This window comes from Sinocyclocheilus rhinocerous, unplaced genomic scaffold (assembly GCF_001515625.1).
Source record: "Sinocyclocheilus rhinocerous isolate Xijiao unplaced genomic scaffold, SAMN03320098_v1.1 scaffold1120, whole genome shotgun sequence".
Taxonomy (NCBI): domain Eukaryota; kingdom Metazoa; phylum Chordata; class Actinopteri; order Cypriniformes; family Cyprinidae; genus Sinocyclocheilus; species Sinocyclocheilus rhinocerous.
In genome coordinates, this window is record NW_015666179.1 from 293,473 (window position 1) to 321,003 (window position 27,531).

Sequence of the window (27,531 nt, forward strand, 5' to 3'; positions counted from 1 at the left end):
ACTACAACTGAACATTTTATAACAATGAAGGGAAAAATGGAAACACGGGAGAAGTCATATGGCATGTATGGAAACTTTGAAGTCATGTCGAACACGAAAGGCTGAAGGGAGGATGTGTGTGAGATTTACTAGAGGTCTCAAACTGCCTCCATTTGCACTCGAGCAGCTGCGCAGTCTGCAGCACAGGTCTATATGCTAAATCTACAGAGAGGAGTCGCTGATGGAGTACTGCAGGAATTGTGCGCTTTGCTTAGCTTCATGGTCTGAGCCAAATACCCACAGGGTAATGTCCAGCCAAGCGCAATGAGGATTTTCCCCTCAAATCCCTCAGCTCCAGTGCAGCATCTACTCCCACAGAGGGTGTAAAATATGAAGAAGAATAAACAATAGGAGATGGAGTTGCTCATTAGAGAGAAAGGAATCACTGGCAGTGAGGGCTTATTTTAAACTCACTCATCTCTACAATCCCCCGTGTACGTTTGGCCTTTAGTACATTTATTATAAAGCTTGAGGTGAGAGGCGGTTCTGAGAGTACGGGCAAGAATTAAGAAAAAGAAGAGTTGAGATAGGGGTCATCTCTTTAACCTGCTTCATGCTCCCTGTGGATCTAAACAAATCTGAAAAAGCTATTAGAAATCACTCTCATGACTACAAGCTGCATAAAGTCATATGCTTCAAAACAAATGCCAATCATTATCACACAAGCATACCATTGAGATTTAAAAGCATTTTGTGAGATAATCAATCATATTTAAAATTATCTGATGGGATGTTAAAGCTCAGCACAATTATAAATTAATAGTGATGCAAAATATATTGTAGGATGGTAATTTACTTAAAGGTTCATCTTTAAAAAATTAATAACCCTGTTAAATGTAATCTTCAGCAAATATTATCTTATTGTGATGCTTAATGCATTTGTAAAACGTTTGATTTTTATTTCTGTCATGACAACTCTCGGGAGGGATTGGCATGGTAATTTCAACCCAGTCTCATAAAAATACGTACCTCTGGGTACTTTTCTGCAACACCGTTTTTACGTACCTTACTGCACGTTTCGCCGCAGTTTCAAAGAGAAATGTCCTCTGAGTGGCGCTAAAACACGGGTTCAATACGTCAACCCTGGCCCGTTTTTATTACGTTGATATAGGTACGTATTGCTGTGTTTTTATTGCGTTTCTTCAGGTACGTATTGCGGCGATTCAGAATTCAAATATCCGGGGACTGTCGCTAAAAGTTAATGCTCTATCGTGTTGGAAATATGCCTACACCAAACCCAACCCTAAACCTACCCGATAGTGTTAACAAATGCAAAACTGATATAAAAACAAATTTTTTGATGCAACCGTGCCATTTTAACTTCCTTATATGCAGATTTGAACTGTTTTGTTGAACCGTAGTTACACGGGATTCGAAACGGAGCTCCTCACGTCTCAAGTACGTCTCTGTACTCCGTGAGCTACCGAACAAACCTATCGTCTATGAAAACCCATTAATATGCTGATTTTAAATGAATTAATATTAAAATTAATAAGCTGGATATGTGCGGTGCTAACAATCAAAAGCATCGGTTTTCAAATCTCCCAGCATATTAAAAATGTTTTGAAGTCACAACATAATACTCTTCAAGTAATTGTGCGAAAATTACGCTTTATTAATCGAAACTCTGTAAATCATACTCCGTGTGAAAATAATTTAAAAGGTGTCGGAGTTTTACTGCCTCTAGTGTTCATTTTTTTGGAAACTGCAGTGATATGTACTAACTGTGACAGAGGGACCAAACAGCGAAGCTTTATTTCCACCAGAGAAATGCATTGGTACGTATTTCGCGTCTTGCAAAAATGTGCCCCCAGGTACGTATTTGCCATGAGACTGGGTTGATCATATGCCACATGTGAGACCTTGGAATACACAAACATTCCAAAGCTTTGTTTTGAAGGATTCATATTCATTTAAAAAATAACAAGTGTCTGTTGTTCAGCCTCTTCACTCTATATAAAATCCATATTTGTACTATCTACAGGTCCTCAGTTTGCACTAACAATGGGATGGTTGCTGGTGTGCAAAGTAAGTACTTTGAAGCGGTTCTGGATCGAGAATGGCAATTCTACTGCTGTCGATATGCCCGCAGGTGCCCATATTCCTGCTGGTGAGTCTTGGAATAAAAAATGGTGATCTAATATGCTCATACAGTTACTAAACAACCTCTATACATCACAAGTTATACGCTGTTATAGATTTGAGGATTATGTGTCCTCTGATAATTAGATTAAAACTGTACAATAGGATGTATTTCACATAACTTATAACCTTTCCTTTAAATGAATTTTCATGATTTATGCACAGGAAGACGAGTGATGTTCCAGAGTACTACAAAGAAGAGGGGGAGATGGTAATCCCCAGTTACGGCTACTTCATAAGGGGGGCTCAAACTACTTTCAGTGGTGTACTGAGGTCTGTATGAGCACTTCTTCTTCCTTTGCACATAGTGGTTTTGTCACTAATGCATTTATGTCAAAATAACAATCTGTTTTATTACAGATGGATACATTAACGTAATAGTTTTAGTTGCTGTTAATGGCTAAAAAAATTGTTTTCCTTTTGTGGGAGATAACAGTCTGTTTTTTTTAATGCTTTGCAGGGATCGGCAGTGGAAGTACATCTTGTGCCGAATGACAGACTTTGATTGTCAGTTTGAAAACTTCTAGACTGCATTCATCACTTAATGTCCTTATTGACAACTCTATGCTGAAAGAGCACATGCACGCAACCACATAAGAATAGCACTTAGAATAGCACTCACTGAAAACATATGCCATTCTCCATTTTTAAATTAGCTTTATAAATGGTTTGCTCTGTATAAACCTGCATGGATTGCCATGTTCTCATATTTCGCAGTCATTTATGTTATTTCTTAAAATGTAAAGGACAAAAAAGGGATAAAAACATTTTTATATTTTTGCGTATTATGAATAAGCTGCACATGCATTTATATCATGCAACCATGTAATACACAGCATGAAGTTAACAGTAGTTTGAACACTTTGAGTATCACTCAACACTTATATAGCAGCACTTTTGCTGACCAATTCGAATTTGATTATGATCTCCAATGCCTTTTTGAATGGTTTTTGAAAAAGTCCAAAATATTTCTTTTGGTGTATTTTTTTTTGTCTTCTTGGAAAAATGGGTAGAACTAATAAAGCAAAGATTTCTCCCACATCTGCTTGCTTTTTTTCTGCATTGTGCAACACACAATGGCTGTTTACCTCTTCATCCTTTCTCCATCTGTTTTCTGCTTTCCTTGAACAAGTGACTTATTTCTCAGACCTTATTGAGCTGATGTGGCCAGATTACATCTGATCTCTGTGTATATGTGTATATGTGCACAGATGTGTTTTTGGGTGTTCATAAATACTGAATATGTCATCTACAGCTTTTGGGCTATGAGGGTGTATGAGAATGACATAGTGCAGTTCCTACAGAATATATAATATAAGTATGCTGATGATATACATACAATATACGTTTTAATGTATGTTCAAATAGAAAACAATTATAAAACAATTTCAAATACAGATCAAATCTGTATTTTCGATCAAATTGCCTTGGTGAGCATAACAAATTTTTCAAAAACATAAAAAATCTTACTGAGCCCAAACTTTTAAACAGTAGTGTCTAGTTTACTACTGCATACTTACCAGCATGTTGTTAGGACAATAAGTAATTATTCTGACACAAAAATTGCTTTTGATTATTTCGATACAGACATCACTGAAAATAATGATAACTTCTAATTCATTAATTCAGTCAGATGTTAATTCAGTTCAGTAACTGGATTCAGTTATTCAGTTTATCTTAAAAAAAAAACCCACTCAGGAATCAGACTACTTAAGTTATGTTTTTGATTCACTAAGAAGAATCTACTCATAAGTGTGATTTGTTTGTGAATCGGATAACACTGTTTGTGCTGTATGTTTTTGCATGGAGCCCGTGAGGAAACAGTAGAAATTTCCTGCCGTTTTGTCATGTATACATGGTTTTGTATTGCATCACATCCAATCTAGACTGCGCATTCACAATTCAAATATACAAATATTACTTTTCTTTTCCTGTGTGAAGATGCCTCTCTGCTGAAAAGTGTTGCAGGAAACACTCATGTGTGTTTGTGCTTGGTCTGGGTGTGTCTTTCTCAATGAGTGAGGCAATTATAGGTTGGATAAGGGTGTTGGGGATTGAGACAGCGCCCAAGACAGTTTAAATAGAGAAATATGTTCCTCTTTATGTTGAATGAGAATGTAAAACAAGACATTGTCCTTTCAAACATTTTGAATTGCAGTAGATTTATAAACATGGTGTACTGTGGTCTTTGCATTTCTATGTTTTGTTAGAGTCCTGGGCCTTTTATGAAATATAGAATAGACTTTTACTGAGCATTTCTCAGCCATTTTGGTTAAGCACTTAAATGAATGGGGTTAAGGAGAAGGCCACTGCCTCCAGTGCAGAGTCAGATTCTGTCTAGTAGTCTTTCTGCCCCCCTCCAGTTTAGACGTGGTTGGGTGTAAGCCAGTGGCTCTCAACACAGTTTATTTATGGCAGCTGCCGACTTGAGGCATGGAGCCAAGCATCACAAAATGACATGGCTGTACCCAAGTCAAGCCTTCTCTCTGGGGACAGCCGACACTGTCCTTGACTTACTGCGCACTTCTGCTAGAACTGACCACTGAAGAGGGTTCAGCAGGTCAGGCCACACGTTCATTCAGCTGCTCTGCCGTTTTCTTCCGCTTTCTTCTTTTGTGAGTTTCAATTATGCAGGCTTACATACATGCATTATCAATAGCCAAATTCTGTTTGAATGGCAATGTTGTAATTATGGTTGTTTGCAGGAACGAGAATAAAACTTTGTTAGCGTGGTGATGGGTTTTGGAACCTACGCTCAGCTGTAATTATGGGATAAATACGATGAGACGCCACATTCAAGAGCAGGAGAGAATAAACAGATGCTAAATGCAATGAAAGCTCTTTAAAAATGCACACTGAGAGGGTTTACTTAAGACAAACAGATTTAGCCAATAGCATGTTTCAGAAGAAGTTAGGCTAACATTTAGTGTATTTGCTTTTGTGTACTGTAAATTGAAATGCAGGTTCTGAAAGGAATTTAAAAAGCAAAAAGGAACTTTCTGTCCCTCTTTTTATTATGCCATAAACTTCAGAATATTAAGAAGAAGAAAAAAACTTGAAACCAAATAGATGAGCCCATGGATGATTGGAGCAATTTTAACTTTTTGTTAAATATTTGAGGTAAAAATACATTCAGATAAATATAGACGAAAATAAACATGTAAGTTCTTGAAGAGTGTAAAAAAAGTTACAGTAAAATCCTGTTACTTGGTAAACTGTACAGTACGTTACGTCGAAAATTACGTGGTGAATAATTGTAAATTGTTTAACATCACATATAATTTTACTTTAAAATACTGTCAGATTTATGTTTTTCTTCTTATTTTTGTTATCAGTAAAGTACATATGTGTTGCCGTGATGGTGTCTTTGTTTGTATGCCCTTGTGCGCATCTATATATGATTATTGTCCATGTTTTATAGACAGTTACAATGAACTTACAGTGATTCATAATGTGGCTTTCTGTTTTACCTCTTGTATTATTATGGTGGCTATTACTAAATGTTCATGATTTTGGTACTTCAAGCAGATAGGCATATTAATATCACTTGATGAAATATACAGTTATAAACTGTAAAATATATAGGCACCAGTATGCCACTCCATAAGACTTTCAATAATTTTACTGTGAATTTCTGGCAACCACGCCTGCACGTTTTTACCGTAAATTTAACAGAATATTTTTTTACAGTGCTATGAAAAGCATAACTTCTTTTTATGTGTTCCATGTAAGAAAAAATAGCTACAGTATGGAATGCCATGAGGGTGAGTAAACAATGACAGAATGTGAACTATCCCTTTAAAGTAACCATGCATGCTTTAACCCCATCAGCTAGCTGAGCACAGGTTGATCCTGCCTCTTTTTCCTCTGTTTTCCAAACTCCTACTGTGGTATAAGTCAGTGTAAATACCACCATCCCATTCTTTCTGCAGGAGTATATATCCTCTTACAACTCTGAGTGTCTAGGTTACCTATTAAAAATACACCCCTAACCACTTCAATGTGTGAACACTTGCATAAACACATAGACTTCTGAAGTGTAAGTGGCTTCCACTCAAAAAAAATTGACAACGACCTCTGCCTGGACAATGATAATGTTTCAAAAAACGAAAACAACATCAACAAACACAAATAGCATTATTGAGATTCACTGGACCCTGGGAATTGACCTTTGTGACCTCTTTGGTAACCTCTGTGGTTAACAGTGGGAGCAAACTGGACGCCTGAGTCACTTGCGTTAATGGTTATAGAGCAGATTTCAGCTCAACCAGGAAACCTGACTCTGCTGACCTTACATACTCCACGACCTGCTTGTTCCCTCCTCTTTCCTCCTTTCTGTCCTCCCTCCTTCCTCTGCTCACCTCCTTACTCCATTGTTCTTTGTGTCCAGTCATAAGACAAGTCAGTAGTACAGGAAAGGTGAAAGCCGGAATCCTGCCTGATAATGGCTCATTTCCAAGCTGTCATCAAGTTTTCATTGCCTTACGCTCATACCTGTACAACAACACAACGATGCATGCTGAGTACACAAGAACACGCAACACACCAGACAGTGACCTCTACATTTCAAGGTTGAATTTAAAACTGACACAAGAATAAGTGTCTCTGATCTTTGCTCTTGCCATTTTCCTCCTTACTGTGCTCACTTTTTTCTTTAAATCACTCAAAATATTACATTTTGTATTTTTGATCACATCAGTGAGCTAAGACATTGGCAAAGTTCATTGACTTTAAGAAACGTTCTGTACTTCAAGGTGTGTGTTCACAAGAGTAGTGCAGGACTACAGGTGAATGAACCATTTCTGAGAAATCTGTCCACAATTCTTTTCATCATTACTAGTAAAATACACTAGGAGTCTCCAGGAATTGTGTTCTCCTTGAATGCAAGATTATTTTCCGTGAATTTTATTGCAGCCTATTTACGATGTTTTAAAGGGAACGGAACACGCAAAGTATGTTGATTTCAGCCTCTGATAGAGCTTTGCATATCAATAGCTTGTTTCCAAATGAGTGGTTTGTGAATGTTTTATCTATCTAAGCCAAGTCAGCATTAGGTCACATCTATTGTGGTCCTTCGGGAAGCAGCCTGCTGGTGCATTCTGGGAAACAGAGAGGCCCCTAGTTAAAAGATGAACCAGTACCGCCTGTTTGCTCTCAGTGTGATTTGAGAGTCAGCTGACAAAGGGCTTATTATTAGGGGCCACATTGTGTAGTGACTGCATGTTTGCTAGATTGAAGTGCATGAATCACAGTTTTACAGCCTGTGATAGCACTACTGAATGAGATGCTGTGATGGGCCCCAAACTAATCTTTATCACCCCAGTTTAGGTATTGTGTTGCCACTGAACAGAATAACTGGAGAAGACGGTGATACCCCCTGATTTATTTATGTTGTTTAATTTAAGTAGCATTTATTTGTTTATTTATGTATGTAATGTATTTATGGTGAATGTAATATTGTAGTAATAATATGTTTGTATTTATACTGACTGTGAAAAATAGGAAGCATTATATTATAAAGACAACATAAAATTAAATAAATGTATTTTATGTTGTCATTGTTCTAAAGCCAAAGCAAATTATTAAAATCTTTTCTGAAAATATTACTATATATTGAGTTAACAGCATGTCTTTTTCTACCAAATATTTTCTTCCAAATATATTTTTCTATCCAATAATCACCAAGGCATTTATTTGACCTAATATAAGTAAAATCAATAAATCAGTAAAAACAGTAATATTATTACGTTAAAATAACTGTTTTTTATTTTAATATATATTAAAATGCTATTTATTCCTGTGATGGAAATGTACATTTTTTATTCCAGTTCAGTGCAACATGATCCTTCAGAAATCATTCTAATATGCGGATTTGGGGCTCAAGAAACATTTCTTATATTTGTATGTAAACCATGATACATTTTCCCCCAGGATTCTTTGATGAATATAAAGTTCAAAAGAACAGCATTTATTTGAAGAAATCTTTTGTAACATTATAAATGTCTTTAATGTCACTTTTGATCAATGCATCCTTGCTGAATAAAAGTATACAATTCTTAAAAAAGAGAAAAAAAACTTTCTGACCCCAAACTCTTGAATAAGAATAATATGCAAATATGCAATTTATTTTACATTTTATCTTATTCCATTATTTTTGAGTTCTTTTTTTAAGGGTTTGGGGACTCCAGTTTGAAAACACTTGTATATTAGGTATGAGAGAGAGTGAAGTCAATGGAAACAGTGGCAGTACTTTGATACTGCAACACTTTATTAAATCCCCATTCTCAAGGCATGGGAGTCCATGACTGGCTTGCGTAATGGAGTAGGGGAGTGTGGGGGAATTTCACGGTGTTACTAATCCTATGCTTTGGCTGTGAGCCCATGGAACGACAGCATCTCCATTTTCCCAGCATGGTCTTAAACTAAACTCATCCATGTTGTCTTACCAACTCTCCCTTTTTCCCAAAGCAACATAAAATATTCCTGACCAAAACACCAACAATAGATCCCATCAATAGAGTCCATGTATCTGTTTTAGTTTTATCATATCTTTACTTCTGTTATAGAAGTACACAAAAGCAGTTTATATTCCAATATAAGATAGATTTTTAATGCAAAGATCAAAAACTAGTTATTTGTGCTAATGCTTAGTTTTTGATTAGTCACTTGTATAGGTTGAATATCATGAACATGTTTTCAGGAAGACTTGCTGGTCTTTCAAGGTTACTTACAGGCTCGTAAACTCCTGGTGCCTCTGGGATTTTTCCAGCAGTACAGAAAGTCACCTTGTAGCATACATCGTCCTCTCCTGGACACAGTTTGAACAGAGCACTTCATCCTTGAGTTGGACATTCCATCCTTTTTAATACTCAAAAACTCTTCACATGACCTTTTGTACCCTTATGTAACCCTTTAAATGCAGGTCAGTCTGAGAGAGACAGATGATGTTACTGTCTATCACAAGTATTGGAGCAGCTTTCTGCATTGTCAGCATGAAACATTTGAGGAAGCTTTTATCCCATTCAAGAACTCCAAGTTTTTATCATTTGACATATTCGAACAGCTGTATACTTAAAAAAGCCTACCTTTTATAAGCTGGGTCCACATTATCATGAACTTCTGGTGAACATCAGGTTTGGATGTGTTGATTCAAGACCCCAGTTCAGTCTGTACTTCCTCTGAAACAGTTTAAACAGTTTGTCTTCCTGTGTGACCTCACGGAAACCTTTACTTCCTCAGAATTACGGAATATTCTGTATTTAGTACAAGTTAAACTCAATTTGCAAGTTCGTTACAAAAAACAAAACATAACATGTCCTTCCTTTCTTAAAAAAAAAAAATGGTTTGCACTTTATTTTACAGTCCTGTTCCGCGAGTACATACTATGTACTTATTATAGCGTTTACAATAACTGGGTAATAGCTAGGTACTAACCCTGAACCTACCCCTAAACCTAAGCTTAACCCATGTAGTTACCTTATACTACCCAGTACTTTCTTGGGTAAGTACACTGTAAGTACACGTACTGTAAAATAAAGTGTAACCAAGAAAAGTAGTAGTGCAAAAGCTGTCACTGGTGTGGTACCCTTTCAAAAAGTACTAATGTGTATCATTTAATTACTAATATACTAATACTAATGTATCAGTATGTTCTTGCACCCACACACTGTCTGCAGCATTAAGGACCCCCTGACGTCTATAATGTTCTGAACAGAAGAGCAAACACAGACACATATTCAAGCAAACTTTAAACTGCTACATACAGTACATTTATCTCTGTCCCTGAATGACATAATAGTCCATGTCGTACTCTTTCACTTTCTGCTTGTTTGCCCAGAGAGAATACACGCATGTCTCTGATTACAAAGAGAGAAATCTAAGCAGATGCAGTCTCTCTCCCAGGTGACCCCCGATGGAAAACTCTGTCTGCTCAGCCAGACATACTCAGCCTTGTATGATCCCATAAGAAATGTGACAAATGAGATCCCTTTTAGCAGCAATGAGAAATAACAGACTTTTGCTTCCGGGTAATCTCACATGTGTCTCTTAGTTTCTGCTGTGTCTTTTTTATTTCTAAGGAATTTGAGACAAAGTTGATATAGTTAGTGGATAGTTCACCAAAATAAATAAATAAATTGTTATCATTTACTTGCCCTCATGTCGTTCCAAACCATGGCTTTCTTTTTTCTGCTGAAAACAACAGAAGATATTTGGGAATAACATTCAATCCCCTTGACTTTCACTGTATAGAAAAAAAAAAAACACACACGCTTTTGAGAAGAAAGAAAATCATACAGGTTTGGAATGACATGAGGATGAGAATTTTGATTTTTGGGTGAACTATCCTTTTAAATGAAATTGAACTCCATTCAGTCTCCCAAGCTATGAACGAACAATTTCTAAACAATAATATTTTCATCTGTTGTGGCACAGATTTGGTTTTCCCTTTCTCTGTTTTCCTTAACTCCCCTTCTTTTTGTACATTGTCCTTCATCCAGGGGTCCAGGCTTCTTTATCTCTACCTCGTCCCATGTCTAAATCCATTCATTCATCCCTGTCAGTGCTCAGGCTTTCATTTGTGTTCAATGCAGCTCTTCTCTGGTATCTTATGCCTGTAATTGGCTAGCTGAAGAAGCCGAGGAAACATAAAGGACTGAGCCTGATCCCATAAACCAGTTCATTCCAGCGAGAGGAAGTGTTCACATACCCGGTATTTATTGCAAGCCACTTCACTTGACAAACAAATAAAAAGTGCTGTGGCTTTGGCTAATTTAAAGGTAAAGTGTATAATTTCTATGCCACTAACATTGCCAAAAGGAATTACAAAAACAATGAGTCCTTTTAAATAGTAAAAAAAAAAAAAAAGCTGGGATAGGAGAAAGTATTTTATCATAAAAAAGTGATACACTTGAGCTTTAACATTGCTACACACCATTGCTATTTCCCACAGTGCATCAGTAGGGTATGATGAATTTTGCTCTAGCTGTCCAGCAATTGTGAAAGAACATGAGCGTTTCCCCTACATGCAGTAAGCGTACAAGTATTACATTACAAAATGTTAATAACATGATATCATGATTAAAAAAAAAATGTTGTGGTCATACATGGACATAGCTTATTTAACAAAATACAGTTTTTTACGATTGCTTAAGCACAATTTTGAAAACAGGGCCCGGTTTGTCAAAACTCATTATTACTGCTATTATTATGATCACAATCAATATAATTAATAATAATAATAATAATAATATAACTTGTATTGCTTTTTAATTATTTTGAGTATTTTTTTAACCATCAAAATCCAGAATCACTTTCCATAGACACCCACAATTGTGTGTGAGAAAGACAGACAAACATTTTCCCAGCTCAATTATTGCCAATTATTGTTCATTTGGAGCAAGAGTGACAAAGCAGCCTCTGTTTTTAAGAGAGCATGGAGGATTTCAACTGCTGTGAATTGGCCTTGGGTGTTTTTTTCCCACAGTATAAGTCATATTTTGCTGTAAATATATGCGTTCGGTAAATTAGGAAAGGCTGGTGTAAATAGTCATAAATCTCAGACATTTAAGTAAATACATATAGTGTAAACATACGGAATCCCTGAATCCATTCATACAGGGGAGTGTGTGACATTGTACGTTTACATTATACATCCTAATGTCATCCTTGTGACTTCCAGCTGCCATCACACTGACAGGTGCTGACACAAATGAGTCATTGATGCTCTCTTCCTTTTTCTACCTTCCAACTTTTATGTTTGAGATGACACTTGGGAGTCAGTCATTTATAATGTACTTCTGTTCTTTTTCTTCTGACTTCTCTCTGGTCTGGATCTGCACTCCAGGTTTGACTGTTTATATCAGTGCAGTGGAACTATAAATCCACAGCAAATATGCTTTATATTTCATAGCCCTGTAGGCTATATTACTAGAACGACCTTTCAAGGTCCATAACATCAGAATTTTACCCTATTTTTCAAATAAAGCGTAATAAAAAAATGTAGAACATGCATTATTAATAAAAGTGCACAGCAGGAAGCTGGTAGTGAAAGATTAGTCTTGTCTCATTTTCCAGAGCCAAGGTAATATTTCATATGTAGAGCACAACATGTACTACAAAAATATATGTTAATTAGAGAGAGCTAGGGTGTTCTATGTGCTTAAAGTGTTGCCAAGTGGTTTTGTAGGTAGCTAGCTAGCAAGATAGATAGATAGATAGATAGGCTGATAGATAGATAGATAGATAGCAAGATAGCTAGCTAGATAGATAGGCTGATAGATAGCTAGTTAGCTAGCTAGCTAGCCAGATAGATAGATAGATAGATAGATAGATAGATAGATAGATTACTAAGTGAGAACAAGCAACATGTTATCCTACGATTCTATGAATTTACAGTAATGTTATTTTCATTATTTTTATTTTTATTTACTGTTACATGATTCATGTGAAAACAGCTTCCCATGTGAATGTGTACACGCGTGTAGGCCTATGTGTATTCAGTCAGTATGAAGTTCAGCAGCTCAGAAGTGTGCAGGGGACTAAATGGGTCTTCCCAATGGAAGGAATGTATTAATGATAAGGACGAATGGGCTGCAGACAAACTGATGCTGCTAACAAGCCTTCACAGAAGAGGAGGTGATGAGTCATTTTGGTTGCCAGGTAACCCACAGAGGTGCTGGTTTTTCTCTGTGAGATGGTGTTCCAGCATACCTAGAGAGAGAGGGGTTGAGGAATAAAACACATCTCACAATCAATGTCAAGGGAAGTTAAAGCTTTGCTCAATGCAGCCACCTGTAAAGATGAAAAAGATTCAAATTTGGGTAGTGTCTATTTACATCAAATGCAAATACCCAAACGTGTTGACAGTGGGTGCTTTTGCTAACCGTCCACTAGCCTACTGCTTAGACAATTTACCCACATTACAAATAACAATACTTTTATTTACATTTTATGTGCGTAGCATCTATAGCTTAAGTGTAAACTAGATGCTGTTGGTTGCTGTTTACACAAACAGTATTTAGCCTACCACTATATATAATTTATAGAATTTACCTTCTTTTAGTTTATCTTCAGTAATTCTATACACAGAAAACCTAAAGGGGCTCATATAACACTTGAGATAAAGAAAACAACAAATGTTAGTGAATATAAATTAAATCCTCATTTGGTTCATAGTAGGCTATGTAGGTCAGCAAATAACTTTGCCTAGCTATTGCTATGAAGGAAGGGAAATAAATAAATAAATAGATAGATGAATAAATTGTGATGTTAAATAAAATGTAAAAAATGACGATGTTGCCCCCCCCCTCAGCATTTAAAACAATTTTTCACATTTTAAAAACATTTTAGAACAATTCACCATGACGCGGAATATATAGTAAAATGCTGGTAAACAGCGCCCTCTGCTGTTATCATAACTTTTTTTTTTAATTATTATTATGCTCAAACAGAATTCAAATACAAACATTTATGGCATATGACACAGTTGATACAGCATTTTAACAAAGCAAATGATATTAAAAAATAAAAAATCAATAGTAGCCTAATTGAATAGAAAAATAAATAAATAAATGAATAAATAAAAATAGGCAAAGGTGAGGGTCTCATTCAAGTAATGAAAACAAGTCCAAATCAAAAAGAGGTTTCAGGGCATTTCTGTCCATCATGCATTAAAGAGATTTTACAAATAACTTCAATTCATTCTTCCATCCGTTGAAATGGGGTTTCACCTGTAAATATTTACATCTGTGAATAAAGTGTTTACCTAATCAGGTTGTTTATCAAAAATTCTAAATTCTTATCTTTCAAAACCACCCCAACTTTAATTGCAATCACATTCAAAGGGTATAATGCTATACCCTTAGATTTGATCCAACTTTGAAATGAAAGCCAAAATTCCTGTATAAATTGACATTGAAAGAAAATGTTCTATCGTTTCAATTTCTTTTTCACAAAAACCACACGAGTTGTTCTCCCAGTTAAATCTCTCATGTAAAAAGCAACAGGATGGGTAAATGTCATTCAAGATGTTAAAAGTCACGTAAAGATAAGTATCGCTTCCTTAGTTTTTTTTTGCCTCTTCATCAGTGAAATCTTGAAGAACATATTTTCTTTTCAATTGACTAGGGTAATAATGTTTGGATAACACAATTCTGATAAACTTATTTGTAAACTGTTTGCTATTTAAATTTATACCTTCTATACAGAGTGGTCTCATTTCTGATATAATGTTAGAGTGCATTACAGATTGTTGAATCATTGTTTTCATGGGTGCTGGGATGGCCTTTATCGCTCTATATTCTCTAATTGGGCACTGAAAGTTAAATTTATCACAAAAATCTCTATATTACAACAAATGACCAAAATTATCCATCAAATGTGTTACTGCCCATATTCCTTTTTCCATCCAAGTTCCTAGAAACAAAGACGTTCTATTACTCAGAATATACCTGTTGTTCCATAGGGGTGTATTATGTGGTGTGAAATTGTGCTTAAATAATAATTTCCAGTATAGAAGAACTTCCTGATGGAAGTCAGATGATTTTACAGGTAATTTATATAAATCATAGTCACAGCGCAGTAGAAAATCAACTCAGCCCATTTTTTGACAAATATTAAATTGGGGATACTGAACCAAAAAGAGTCTTTATGAGTCTTTTATCTATGACATTCATGCCACCCTTTTCAATACTCTTGATCAAGTCAGCTTTTCTGATATAATGGCATTTATCCTTCCAGAAAAAGTTAAAATTTATCTTGTGTAATAGTTTGATCATAAATTTTTAATGAAAAAGCAGGGTAAATAGCTCTTGATATAACGTACTCCATCTTGGATAGTAAAACCTTGCCGAAAATTGTTATATTCCTTTGAAGCCATGAGTTCATCAATTTTTATTGATGTTCTCTTTTCCCCTTATTTCTTTATTTCGTGTAACTGTAATGCCCAAATATTTGACTTATTAATATATTATTAATTAAGCGAGCTGGTTGATCATGCAGAGCAAGAATTTCACTTTTGTTAATATTTAATGTAACACTTGATGCTTGCTGTTACCGTGACTGTCCTACACATTGATATGTATTTATCTATGGTATTTATACATAAGCTACGGTTCTACACGTGAAGTGCTCGTCGCTGTTTCCGCCATTTCAAACGCAACATCCGGTTGTGTAGCAGCCATTTTGTCTGTTCAGGCAAGTCCGCCCCACACGGTCAAGAACTGACGTTCCCCTTTGGAAAACATTTCAGAAATATCACACTTGATACTTTCCCGCGCCATCTATGGAAGTGGAAACGGGCTGGAAAAAATACCTTATTGAATTCTACGCTCGGGAATACCTCTCACTGGCCGATGTGTGCTGTTTTTGTTGAGTGAGCTTCATTAATCGGGGTTATGTCGAGCGAGGAGAGTTACTTAGCCATCCAGCGCTACCTGACGGATGAACGTGAGCCTTACGCACCGGGCACGCACGGCAACACCAAGAGAAAGATCCGAAAAGCTGCCGCTTGTTACATAGTGCGCAATGGGATTCTTTATTATCAGAGGCGGCAGAAAGGCCTGGATGAATTCACGGAGCTTGAAGTGGTGCTGCAGGCCGAGAGACGGAAGGAACTCATCACGGAGGCGCACATCACGTCCGGAGGGGAACACCTCAACCAGCAGCAAACATGGGAAATCATCTCCCAGAAATACTGGTGGAGAGGTACAGTAATCACAACTGTAATGACAGCACAGTTTTCCAGACTGATGTCACGCAGTTCTGAATCGCTTAGATGTTTCTTGACAGTATATGCCAAGCATGTGACAAGGACCTACAGCTGGATAGTGTCATTGATAAAGATATTACAAAAGAGCATATATATATATACATATATACACTGCTGTTCAGAAGTTTGGGATCAGTAAGATTTTTTATGTGTTTTAAAGAAGTCTCTTCTGTTCATCAAGGCTGTATTTATTTGACCAAAATACAGAAAAAACTGTAATATTGGAAAATATTACCATTTTAAAATAATGGTTGTCTATTTTAATATACTTTAAAATCTGATTTATTTCTGTGATGCAAAGCTGATTTTTCAGCTTCATTATTCCAGTCTGCAGTGTCACATGATCCTTCAGAAATCATTCTAATATGCTGACTTATTATCAATATTGGTTGATAATGATTTCTGAAGGATCATGTGACGCTGAAGATTGGAGTAATGATGATGAAAAATCAGCTTTGCATCACAGAAATAAATCAGATTTTAAAGTATATTAAAATAGAAAACCATTATTTTAAATGGTAATAAAAACTGTAATAAAATACTGATCCCAAACGTCCCAATCATTCACTTTCGGTTTTCACCTACTGTTCTTATTTGTCGATGACGTCTTTGTGTGCACAGTCATAATCATAAAGACAGGTGTTCTTAAAACGCAACATTTGTGCTATTAAGGTTACAGATGCTCTTGCTAAATGGGCTCCCATGATTTGTTGTTTTTGGAAGTGTGATACGTTTCACCCAGTGGAAAGATAACTAAAACATATCCGCACTTCCGCAGTGTTTGTTTTTTTCACTGTAGCTTACACAGATGATATTAACCTATAATAAGTGGTGTTCACATTATTTTGTCCAACCCCTGTATGTATAATGTAGATCTGATCATACTCGGAATAGCTTTTTATTGTCCAAGTATGATTGTGTATGAATTTAACATGGCGTTTTCTTAAATAGAACAGGCAATAAAAATCCTCATATATTAATATTAATAAATGAGACAGTGAGATGGATAGATGCTTTATTAATCCCATTGGAAAAAATAGATGTAATTTATTGGTTTTTGAGACAAACTCTGTTATTATATGTAGCCTAAACCTAATCGTCTTATGACAGGTGTGCTGAAGCAGGTGAAGGATTGCATCAGAGAGTGCAGTCACTGCCAAAGCAAGCAGGAGAAGGTGAGAGGCAACGCTGAAGAGGCCACAAAACAAGCAGCTGTCCGGCAAGCAAGACGAAAGACCTCCGCCTGTGCCAGTGAGGAAGAGGACGATGAGGCACTTGATTATTTGGATCTGGAGCAGTCCAGTGCACCTGATAAACACGAATTGGTGTTTGTAAGTATAGTATGCAATTTACAGTGTCACTGAATCAAAATTTGTTTCTTAAAATTTTACATTTAATTGACAGTATTCTGGGTACAATAGTATCTTGATATTAAAAGATGAGGATATTGAAATCAATTTCAATTACGTTGATAAATATTATTTATACTAAATAACAATGAATACAAATACAAGTATTACATTTTATGTTTTAATGTATTTTAAATGTATAAATATCATTTATATTTTATAGATAAGTTTTAAAAGTTAATGCATATGATAATGATATCATATTACTATTATTATGCATTGTTATAGGTGGACAGTAAGGGAATTGTCAAGCAGTTCTTACCGAAGCATGGGCAGACGATGCTGGACAAGTTGAACCAGCAGCGACTGAATAATGAGTTCTGTGATATCACGCTGCTCATTGAGGGTGAGGAGTATCGCACACATAAAGCTGTCCTGGCCTCCTGCAGCGATTATTTCTACGAGCTCTTTGTGGAAAAGGGTGCTATGTCCAGTCATGAAGCTGTCGTTGACCTCTCTGGTGAGAAGAATGCAGCATGCTGTAGATTGAAATAATGAAACAAACTGAAAGACAAATCGATTTAAGGGTTTGTGTTTAATGATATGAAGTATTTAAAGGTATAGCTCACCCAAAATGGAAAACTCTGTCATTATTTACTCACCCTCATGTTGTTCCAGAGCTATATGACTTTCTTTCTTCTTTTCCTGTGGAACATAAAAGACGAAATTTGGGGGAAATCATTTTCTTTTTTTTGTCCGTACATTGGAAGTCAGTGGTACCTAAATTGCACCTAAATGTACCAACATTCTTCAAAATATCATCTTTTATGTTCCACAGAAGAAAGTCATTACAGGTTTGGAACATCATGAGGGTGGGCAAATTATAACAGAATTTTCAATTTTGGGTAAACTATGCCTTATAAAACGGATAGTTCCGGTCCTTGATTCTGATTGGTTGAGCCGCGTTCGAAGCTGTTGTAAATTACACTACAAACATAATTAGAGCCCGACCGATATGGTTTTTTTGGGGCCGATACCGATATTAGGGAGTAAAAAAAAAGGCTGATATTCTTTGTGTATATTATAGTACAGTACCAGTCAAAAGTTTGGACACTTTCCCATTCGTGTGTCCAAACACGAAACTTATTAGAGAAGTGTGACATAATATACCTCTGTGAATAAATACAATATAAATTCACGTCTCGCGCACTTTAATGCCCTTTGAATGTAACGTGTACGTTCCCTTGGAACTGGAATCATGGCGGAATTTCATGTGAAATGCGTTATATGTTCTGTAAAAGTAAATGTTCATATTGGCGGCATATTTGCCGATACCTATATATCGGCGACAGACTCATATCGGCCGATAATATCGGCAAAACGATATATCGGTCGGGCTCTAAACATAATGCACCTTTGTTTACTTCTGTGTGTTGCTCGGGCAACCACTTTGTTGGAACCACAACTGTTTCTGAGGAACTACATTGTTTGGTGGAAGAATACTGTTTTTATTAATATCATTACACTTTATTTGCTCTGTTTTATTCTGTGAAACCTTACTACGTATATGGAATAACCGTTTTATAAAAGCAATAAACCCCATGAAGCCGGGTTTACAGTGAATTTATAACAGCTAAGGGGGTTTCGCTTCGCGTCGTGCCTAACAATGCCCCTTAGCTGTTATAAATTCACTGTAAACCACGGCTTCTTGGGGCTTATTGCTTTATTTAAATATAATCTCTGTTCCGAACTCCAGTGAGCTGCATCAGAATTCTGTTTCCATAGACATTATCCAGACCATGTGACCTCAAAGTGACTAATTGAAAGAAACACTGTTCTATCTGTCAATACATACTTCGGATTCAACTTTATACTGAGCAAATTGCAGTGCATTCTGGGATAAAGAACATGCATCTTCACATTGGGAGCACATCTGTGATGACAATTAATCAGTCAACCACTATTAGGAAAAGTTTTTCTGTTTGTCTGATAAGTGACGAATGCAGGTCTTTTGTTTTGACAGTGCCTGAACCATGTCTTCATTAGTTTACTGGCTTAACAGTTCTGTCTGATAAAAAAACTTGAACATTCAACAAATATACAATCATATAATTTAAATAAGTATTAAATATTTAATTACACAAACCTTGCAAATGATAGCGAATCCTGCAGTTAAATCCTCTGTTGAATCCCTAGGAATAAAGGATTAGGAGGTTGCTGTCTAAAGTAAAAATCTGTTTATTTTACAGACTGGCAATGGCCGTCAAAAAAAATCTACATCAGTCAACCACAATGTGTAAAATACTGGCTAGATAGGCAGCTCCCTAGCTAGTTTGTAATTAGTGTGAGAACATTAACCATTTAATTTATTGATGTGTTATTTGAGAATATTATATGTATTTGAAATGCCATTGTTTCTTTTGTTGTTTTACCTGACAGGCTTCAGCAAGGCCAGTTTTCTGCCATTACTGGATTTTGCCTACACCTCCAATCTGACCTTCAACTTTTGTGTGATGGCAGAAGTAGCCACACTGGCACGGCATTTACTGATGGCGGAAGTGCTTGAGATCTGCGAGTCTGTGCATAAGAAAGTGGAAGAGCAGAAGCTGATGGTCTACCAGAGGGAAGACATTCACACTGTGGTATCCAACCAACCTGCGCCCCCTCAGCCAGTAACACCCACTGCCTCCGAAACCTATGTTGTGACTATGCAGTGTGAAGGCACGCCTGAAGAAGGAAAGTCCCTGGCTGTAATCGCAAGTGAAATCGGGACAGCTGAATCGCTGGCGTTGCTTGCTGGTGCGACCGTAGATGGCGAAACGATGACTGTAGTCACTCATAGCGGACAGGCTGGCTCAGCGGAGTCTCTTGCCATGGTGGCCCACAGTGGCCATGCAGAGGAGGACGAGACCATGACTCTGGTCACTCACTCTGGCCAGGCAGGTTCAGGTGAGTCCCTGGCTGTAGTACAGGCCTGTTGGTCTGTAGATGAGCCACAGGTTGGTGACACACCTGTCGCAGAGAGCATGCAGACGGGAGCCTTTCTTATTAGCGTGGATCCTGGCAAAACGGATGCTTCTGAGATTGTGCATTTAGCTGCAGCAGTGCCACCTGCTGTGCAGGATGAGCCCCAGGCGGCTGAACCAACACGCCAACCTGAGCCTGCAGCAGCGCCACAGCCAGCCCCTGCACCAGTGAAAAGGAGGCCAGGGAGACCACCTAAAGTGAAGCAACAGGAACCACCTCCTCCTTTTCCGTCAGAGGAGGAGCCCAAGGAGATGGAGGGTGTTGAGGATGAATCAAAAAAAGAAGAGGAATGCATGGATTCCAACAAGAGATACCTGAGAAAACGATCTGTGAAGGAAGGAGGGTATGTTCGTCTTCATATGGGACTTGAGACGGAAGAGGAAGAGAAAAGCATTTCACCTCCTACGAAGGTATGCAACTCCCATTCACTCGACATACGATTCATTTGTAAATATGACTATGGCCCTGTCCCAAATGGTGCCCTTTTGGACTTGGCATATCTGTGAGGTCCACAAGACCGCAGGGTGGCCCATCTGTCATTTTATGGCTTAAAAGGGTGCTCAGGAGTGCATCCAATGCAGCTTTGCGAAGCCTGGTGTCCTGATATCGTGTCCTAAAATCATTATGAGGAAACAGTCTTCATTAAAAGAAAGAAGTTCTTGAAACCAAAACCTTAAGTAATTAATAAATTAACAATAATAAATAATGGCATAATCAAATTTATTACATACAAAATTAATTTTAAGCAAAGTCATGTGATGTGCCAACATGCAGAAACTTGCAGAAAACATGCAGAAAAAACTCCAAAATCGTAATATTTATGTATGAATAATTCATGATATTTGTTAAAAACAAAAAAGGTTTTACCTTGAAAAATATGTTTTGAAACTTTTATAAGTATAACAATTTAGATATGACTCATGTATTATGTGAAGTAAAATCAAATTATTTATTATTTCTTAGAAAAATGTATTTTAACAAAACTGCTTCACCGCTTATTAATATTTGAAAAACCATTGTATGCCAAGTCACGCAGAAACAGAAACTTGTGAGAAAAAAACGTATTACTTATATTTATGATAGGTTAGGATAATTTAGGATATTTGTAAATATAAAAAAAAAGCTTTTTACCTTGAAAAATATATTTAAAAATATTTTTAGATGTTTACTCTCTTATGTATTATTTGAAGTAAAATGTTATTCTACATTTTTAAATGTTATATATTTTCACCACAGTCGTTAAATTTAAACTTTTCTTGAGAATGGTATAAATATTTTTCAAAATCAAAATGAAAACATTAAAATACCATAGTGCAGCCAAAAACCTGGGTCATGCATTTTTCAAACTAGATTTTATTTAATTTATTTTTTTAATCATCATAATATACACTATTATTTATCATTGAATCTAATATTATGATGTTGTTCAATGAGCTAGGGATTAGGATGGGGAAAAAATTGCACAAAGGCAGTCAGCCAGATTGTCTTATTAGAATCACACTGTGTCCCCAGACACCTCAGAGATTTGTCAGGAGAGGCCGACCGGTTCAGTCTGCGAAGAAGAATCCTGATGAGTTTTCAGAGACAAACCTGGAGGCTACTTCTGATGCCGTAGCTGCTTTAGCAGAGGAACCTGAGCCTGTTGCAGACCAGCCAGAGACCGTGGAGGAGGACACACTGCAGGGAGACCCAGGAGGAGCTGCGGAGAGAGAACACGCGTGTAACGAGTGCGGCTTGGTGTTCCAGAGGCGGTACGCCCTCATCATGCATGCTCTGAAACACGAGAAGACTCGCAGCTTCAAGTGCAGTGTATGTACCCTTGGACTGAATAAAAAGTAATAATTCTAGCCTGATCTTTATGCATTTTGGATATTTTTCTGACTTTTCTTTTGACCGCACAGATTTGCAATAAGGAGTTCCAGTACGCAGCTTCGCTCCGTGCACATTTGGCCCGTCACAAGCATCAGAAGACCCAGAGAGCCAGCATGACACGAGCCATGGCCGCAGAAGATTCTCAGGGGTCAGAAGGTCAGATGAGGTACCGCACCAAACGGGAGTTTGTGTGCGACATCTGTGGCAAGACTCTGCCCAAGTTGTATTCCCTGCGCATTCATATGCTGAACCACACGGGGGTGAGGCCACACACATGCAAGGTTTGCGGGAAGAGCTTTGCCACCAAGCACAGCCTGAAGATGCACCAGGCGCTGCACGACTCCCTCAAGAGATTTCAGTGCACTGTCTGTGAGAAATCTTTTGTCACCAAGAGAAGCCTGGAGGAGCATATAAGCATTCACACAGGTACACACTCCTTTTACTTGTGTCAGATGAATATGTAAATATGCAAGTATCTAATGGAGCACTGTTATAATGTGTGAATTAGAATTAACTATGGGTGAAAAAAATGCATTGATCTAATTATAAAAAAACCAATGCATTCTAATTTATATTCAGTTACAGAATTAATAACTGATTATTTTTACACTACTCATCTAAAGTTTGTAATGTGTTTTTTTTTTTAAAGAAATGAATACTTTTATTCAGCTAAGATGCATTAAATTAATCAAAAGTGACAGTAAAGACATTCATAACGTTAAGAAAGTTTTCTATTTCAATTAAATGCTGTTCTTGATTTTCATTAAAGAATCCTGATAAAAATATATCATGGTTTCTAAAAAAATATCAAGAAGCATAACCATTTTCAAAATTGATAATAAATACCGGTAATAAGAAATGTTTCTTGAGCACCAAATCAGCATATTAGATCATGTGACACTGAAGACCGGAGTAATGGCTGCTGAGAATTCAGCTTTGCATCACAGGAAAAAAAATTACTTTATTTTAAACTGTTTATTATTTTAAATTATATTATAATTAAAATAAATGTATTATTTAAAAAAATTATATTATTTTTAACTTTAAAGGGGTTCAATTCAATTTCAATTTTTCCTTTCTCTTTGGAGTGTTACAAGCTCTTGGTGCATAAAGAAGATCTGTAAAGTTGCAAACACAATGGTAAGGCCGTAACATTTCCATCGCTCGCTTGAGGTATTCGGCCAATCACAACGCATTGGATAGCTGGCCAATCACAGCACACCTCGCTTTTTCAGACCGATGAGCTTTGTAAAAATCGATGCGTTTCAAAAAGGCGGGGCATAGAGGAGAAACAATAATGTACAGTATGTGGAAAATAATGTGTTTTTTTAACTTTAAACCGCATAAACACATTTCATTACACCAAATACACAAAATAATGTTCTTTTTAGCAGCATCATATGACCCCTTTAATAATATTTCACAATATTACTGATTTTACTGTATTTTTGTCCAGTTAAATGCAGTGATGGGGAGCATAAGAGACTTTTTTCAGAAACGTTAAACAATCTTACCTACCCCAAATGTTTTGAACGGGAGTGTACTTTAAGCAAATCAAGTTTATTTATATAACACATTTCTTACACAATGGTAATTCAAAGTGCTTTACATTGTAATACAAGCAAGACAGAAACTTAAAAATGAAAAATAAAAGTAAAATACAGATAAAAAGCAATAAAATTCATTAATAAGCTGGTTAAAAGACATGGCAAAAAGCTGGATAAATTCTGTAAATAAAAAATTTAGAATTAGTGTGCTGTTTTTAAATTACAGAATGTGCAAGTAAGCAGATGTCTAGACTTGAATGCGGCAACCATTGTAGGTGCCTGACATCTGGAACTGGTTCCTGATGCATAGTAGATAAATACTGTCTTTATGTGTTTGAAATTAACCCTAAATATTCCTAGCTATCTCAGTTTTAATGATCTAAGAGGTCTATTAGGTTTATGTTCAGTAAAATGTTTTTATTTGTAAAATTCCACCAACCCCAGATTCCAGCATGGACACTTTTAGTTGCTGTTAGAATTCAGCATGTTTTCGAAGTATGAACCAAATTATTGAATTATACCTAAACCCAAATTTAAGATTATTTAGTTAAAGGTTGTCAAATTATTGTCTGAGCAAAAACGTACACTCTTAGTTTTAATGTAGTTATATTACACTGTTTGTAACATTAAGATAAATGCTAAATGATCAGTTCATAATAGCAGTTTGTTTAACAGGTGAATCAAAGTACTTATGCACAACCTGTGGAGCATCTTTTCACCGTGCGTCCGGACTGAGCAAACACCTCAAGAAACATCAGCCCAGACCTGAGGTCCGCTCATTCCACTGTTCTCAGTGAGTGCCTTTTCCCTCGACACATGCACACAACTGTTTTCTTCAAACACCCCATAGACTTTTATTCACACATCTTCCCAATATAATGATTTTGTTCCTTAATTTGTTCGTTTTGTTCCTTCATTATAGCTGTGATAAGAGTTTCTTTGAAGCAAAAGACCTGCAGCAGCACATGAATAAGCACTTAGGCCTAAAGCCCTTCCAGTGCCAGGTCTGCGGCAAATGCTACAGCTGGAAGAAGGACTGGTACTCGCACGTCAAATCACACACCGTTGCAGAGCCCTTCAGGTGAGAGTAAAATAGTTCATTTCTTAAGGGGTGTTTTGAAAGTCCATTTTTTTGAGAGAAGAAGAAAATGAAATAGATTTTTATTATGACATTTTATTTTATCATTACTCTAAAGAATTATTTTTTAGACTGAAAGAAAAACGACCTTAAATCTGAAAAGGGCCTGTCATGGGAATTATAATCTGTATTATATAATATCTGAACTCTAGAGAGACTCTAGCACTTGTTAGAGGTAGATGTCAAACTAAATTGTGTGTTTTGTCCTTTTGGCAGGTGTAATGTGTGTGGGAAGGAGTTCTTTGAGAAGGCCCTGTTCAGACGGCATGTCAAGAAAGCCACTCATGGAAAGAAGGGCAGAGTGAAGCAGAACTTGGAGAGAGAGTGTGAACACTGTGGGAGGAAGTTCACACAGCTCAGGGAGTACCGCCGCCACATGAATAATCACCAGGGTGAGTGGAGAATTCATACATAAACACATGTTTTGTAGAATGATAATAAATAATTTACATGCAGATTTAGGAACCATTTCATCCAAAACAATAATATATATAAAGAGAGTTGTAAATATATTTAAAAAAGGGAAAGGGAAGAATTCTGTCAACACTATGACTTTATGCTTGTTTCTGAGACAACTATGTTGTTGTTGATTTTGATTTTTATATATTTGTTTTTAATTTTACAAAATAGTTTTTTGTTTGCTTTTTTGTGAACAATCAGGAGCCAAGCAAAAAAAATTATTTTTGTGAATAATAATACAAATTTTCTTATTTCCAAAAAACAGCTTTAGTTCTCCACTAATAATAATTTACATATATAAACTATATATATATATATATATGTATATATATATATATATATATATATATACAGTATATGTGTGTGTAAATTATATAGTATATATATATATATATATATATATATATATACCGTATTGGCCCGAATTCCATGCCACGCCGCATTGATGCAGTAATTCATGCAAAAGGAGCCCCTACCAAGTATTGAGTACATGTACAGTAAATTACCATACTTTCCAGACGGCCAACAATTCACTAAAAATGTTTTTTTTATTGGTCTTATGAAGTATTCTAATTTGTTGAGAGTGAATTGGTGGGTTTTTGTTAAATGTGAGCCAAAATCATCACAATTAAAAGAACCAAAGACTTAAAATACTTCAGTCTGTGTGCACTGAATTTATTTAATACACGAGTTTCACAATTTGAGTTGAATTACTGAAATGAACTTTTCCATGACATTCTAATTTATTGAGATGCACCTGTATATTGTTTAAAGCATGTCACCCAAAGCAAATTATGATTTGCTTTTAATAAAAAGATTCTCTAATCTGCAATGCAGCTGTACAGACCCAGCAAACAGGGAATAATCAACATGAGTCATTATTGGGATTCAGTCATCATCCTGTTGAGATGTTTATTCTAATCAGACATCCTACACACTTTCATGCTTGTTTGTGGCAATTCTACTGTCTGCTGACATTTTGGTTTGTGTGTCAGCCACTTGAAATGCTTACAAATAGCTGAGTATAACAGATGTCATGCTGCTCTTTTTTTTTTTTTAGGAGTGAAGCCCTTTGAGTGTCTGACCTGTGGTGTTGCATGGGCTGATGCTCGTTCGCTGAAGCGCCATGTTCGCACTCACACGGGCGAGCGCCCTTACGTGTGCCCGTTGTGCCAGGAGGCCCACATAGACGCCAGAACATTGCGGAAACACATAACCAAGTTCCACGGTGATCAGTTGCCCGGTAAGATCATGCTGGAGAAGGACACTCTGCAGTTCCACAACCAAGGCACGCAGGTGGAGCACGCCGTCAGCATCCTCAGTTCCGAGCTGCCCCCTGAACTCCAGCCTCCACAGCCTCCCACCACAGAGGAAATAGAGACCGTTCTCATCACAGAAGAAACCGTGGAGGCCGTGCAGGCTATGAGTGAGGGAACCGGGGCCACGTTGTCTGATCAGAGTATTATGCAGGTTGTGAACTTCGTCCTGGCACAGCAGGCTTCAGTTAAAGTGGAAGAGGCACCAGAAATCATCCAGACCATGGAAGTGGAGGTAGCCCATGTGGCAGAGGTGGAATGAGACACAAGTACTCAGATGTGGCTTCTCAGTGACCACCTCAACAGAAACTGACCTGGCAGTAAAAATAATATGACTATGGGCAGGTTTATTCTTTTTTTGTTGTCATATAAACCCTGTGTGATAATGTAAAATGTGCTCATTTATTTTTGTTGTAAAACATAAATTAAAATAAGCTCAAAGGACTCTTGAGTTTGCTGACATCAGCCTTCCCACAGCTGGATTGTGTGTGTGTGTGTGTGTGTGTGTGTATCAGTGCATGATGTGGATGTGTGAATATGCTTGATTTGCATTATAGTAAACTTTTGTGTACATGTGTACATAAACAGAATAATTAGCATTGTAATACAGTCACAATCAAGCATACAACAAACAAATGAATCCCAATATAAACATTTGTCTTTTTTGTAACTAGGTTGCATTTTCTCATTATTAAGGCTGTTTTTTCTTTCGGATTATTTGTAAAGCTGAGATATAAGCTCTAACAGTCTTAGCGAAAGTGCCATAGGCTCTTGACTTGTATGATGCGGTGCCTCTCGGTCTCAGCTGAGTACTATGTATAGCAGCAGAAATGACAACCAAATAAAAAACTCCCTGTCTTCAGGGATGCACCAT

At 36.7% G+C, this 27,531-nt stretch overlaps 2 protein-coding genes across 4 annotated transcripts in view; both read left to right on the forward strand.

The window, feature by feature from the left end:
* The window catches only part of LOC107732012 (dermatopontin-like), an 11,174-nt gene extending 7,970 nt beyond the window's left edge, over positions 1 to 3,204 (forward strand). For both annotated transcript variants that reach the window (XM_016543237.1, XM_016543238.1), the window contains exons 3-5: positions 2,024 to 2,149; positions 2,347 to 2,454; positions 2,642 to 3,204. In XM_016543237.1, coding sequence (XP_016398723.1) covers positions 2,024 to 2,149; positions 2,347 to 2,454; positions 2,642 to 2,708 — 301 coding nt within the window. In that variant the 3' untranslated portion in view covers positions 2,709 to 3,204. The remainder of the gene's footprint in view (positions 1 to 2,023; positions 2,150 to 2,346; positions 2,455 to 2,641) is intronic.
* A 12,112-nt stretch (positions 3,205 to 15,316) lies between these two features.
* LOC107732022 (zinc finger and BTB domain-containing protein 11-like) lies at positions 15,317 to 27,531 on the forward strand. 2 transcript variants are annotated; one of them, XM_016543249.1, is made up of 10 exons: positions 15,317 to 15,885; positions 17,060 to 17,280; positions 17,587 to 17,818; positions 19,738 to 20,735; positions 21,838 to 22,134; positions 22,227 to 22,623; positions 24,420 to 24,537; positions 24,667 to 24,825; positions 25,099 to 25,274; positions 26,402 to 27,531. In XM_016543249.1, the coding sequence occupies exons 1-10, from the start codon at positions 15,576 to 15,578 to the stop codon at positions 26,917 to 26,919; spliced, it is 3,426 nt and encodes a 1,141-aa protein (XP_016398735.1). In that variant the 5' UTR covers positions 15,317 to 15,575; the 3' UTR covers positions 26,920 to 27,531. The 2 variants fall into 2 exon arrangements, with proteins under 2 accessions (XP_016398735.1, XP_016398736.1); XM_016543250.1 differs by having other exon boundaries at positions 17,587 to 17,704.

Excerpts from the sequence above, each read along its gene's own strand:
- LOC107732022 (XM_016543249.1), top strand. The coding sequence starts at position 15,576 with ATGTCGAGCGAGGAGAGTTACTTAGCCATCCAGCGCTACCTGACGGAT. Across the intron at positions 17,819-19,737 it reads AGCTGTCGTTGACCTCTCTG|GCTTCAGCAAGGCCAGTTTT; the intron begins GTGAGAAGAATG and ends TTTACCTGACAG. Across the intron at positions 20,736-21,837 it reads GCATTTCACCTCCTACGAAG|ACACCTCAGAGATTTGTCAG; the intron begins GTATGCAACTCC and ends CTGTGTCCCCAG.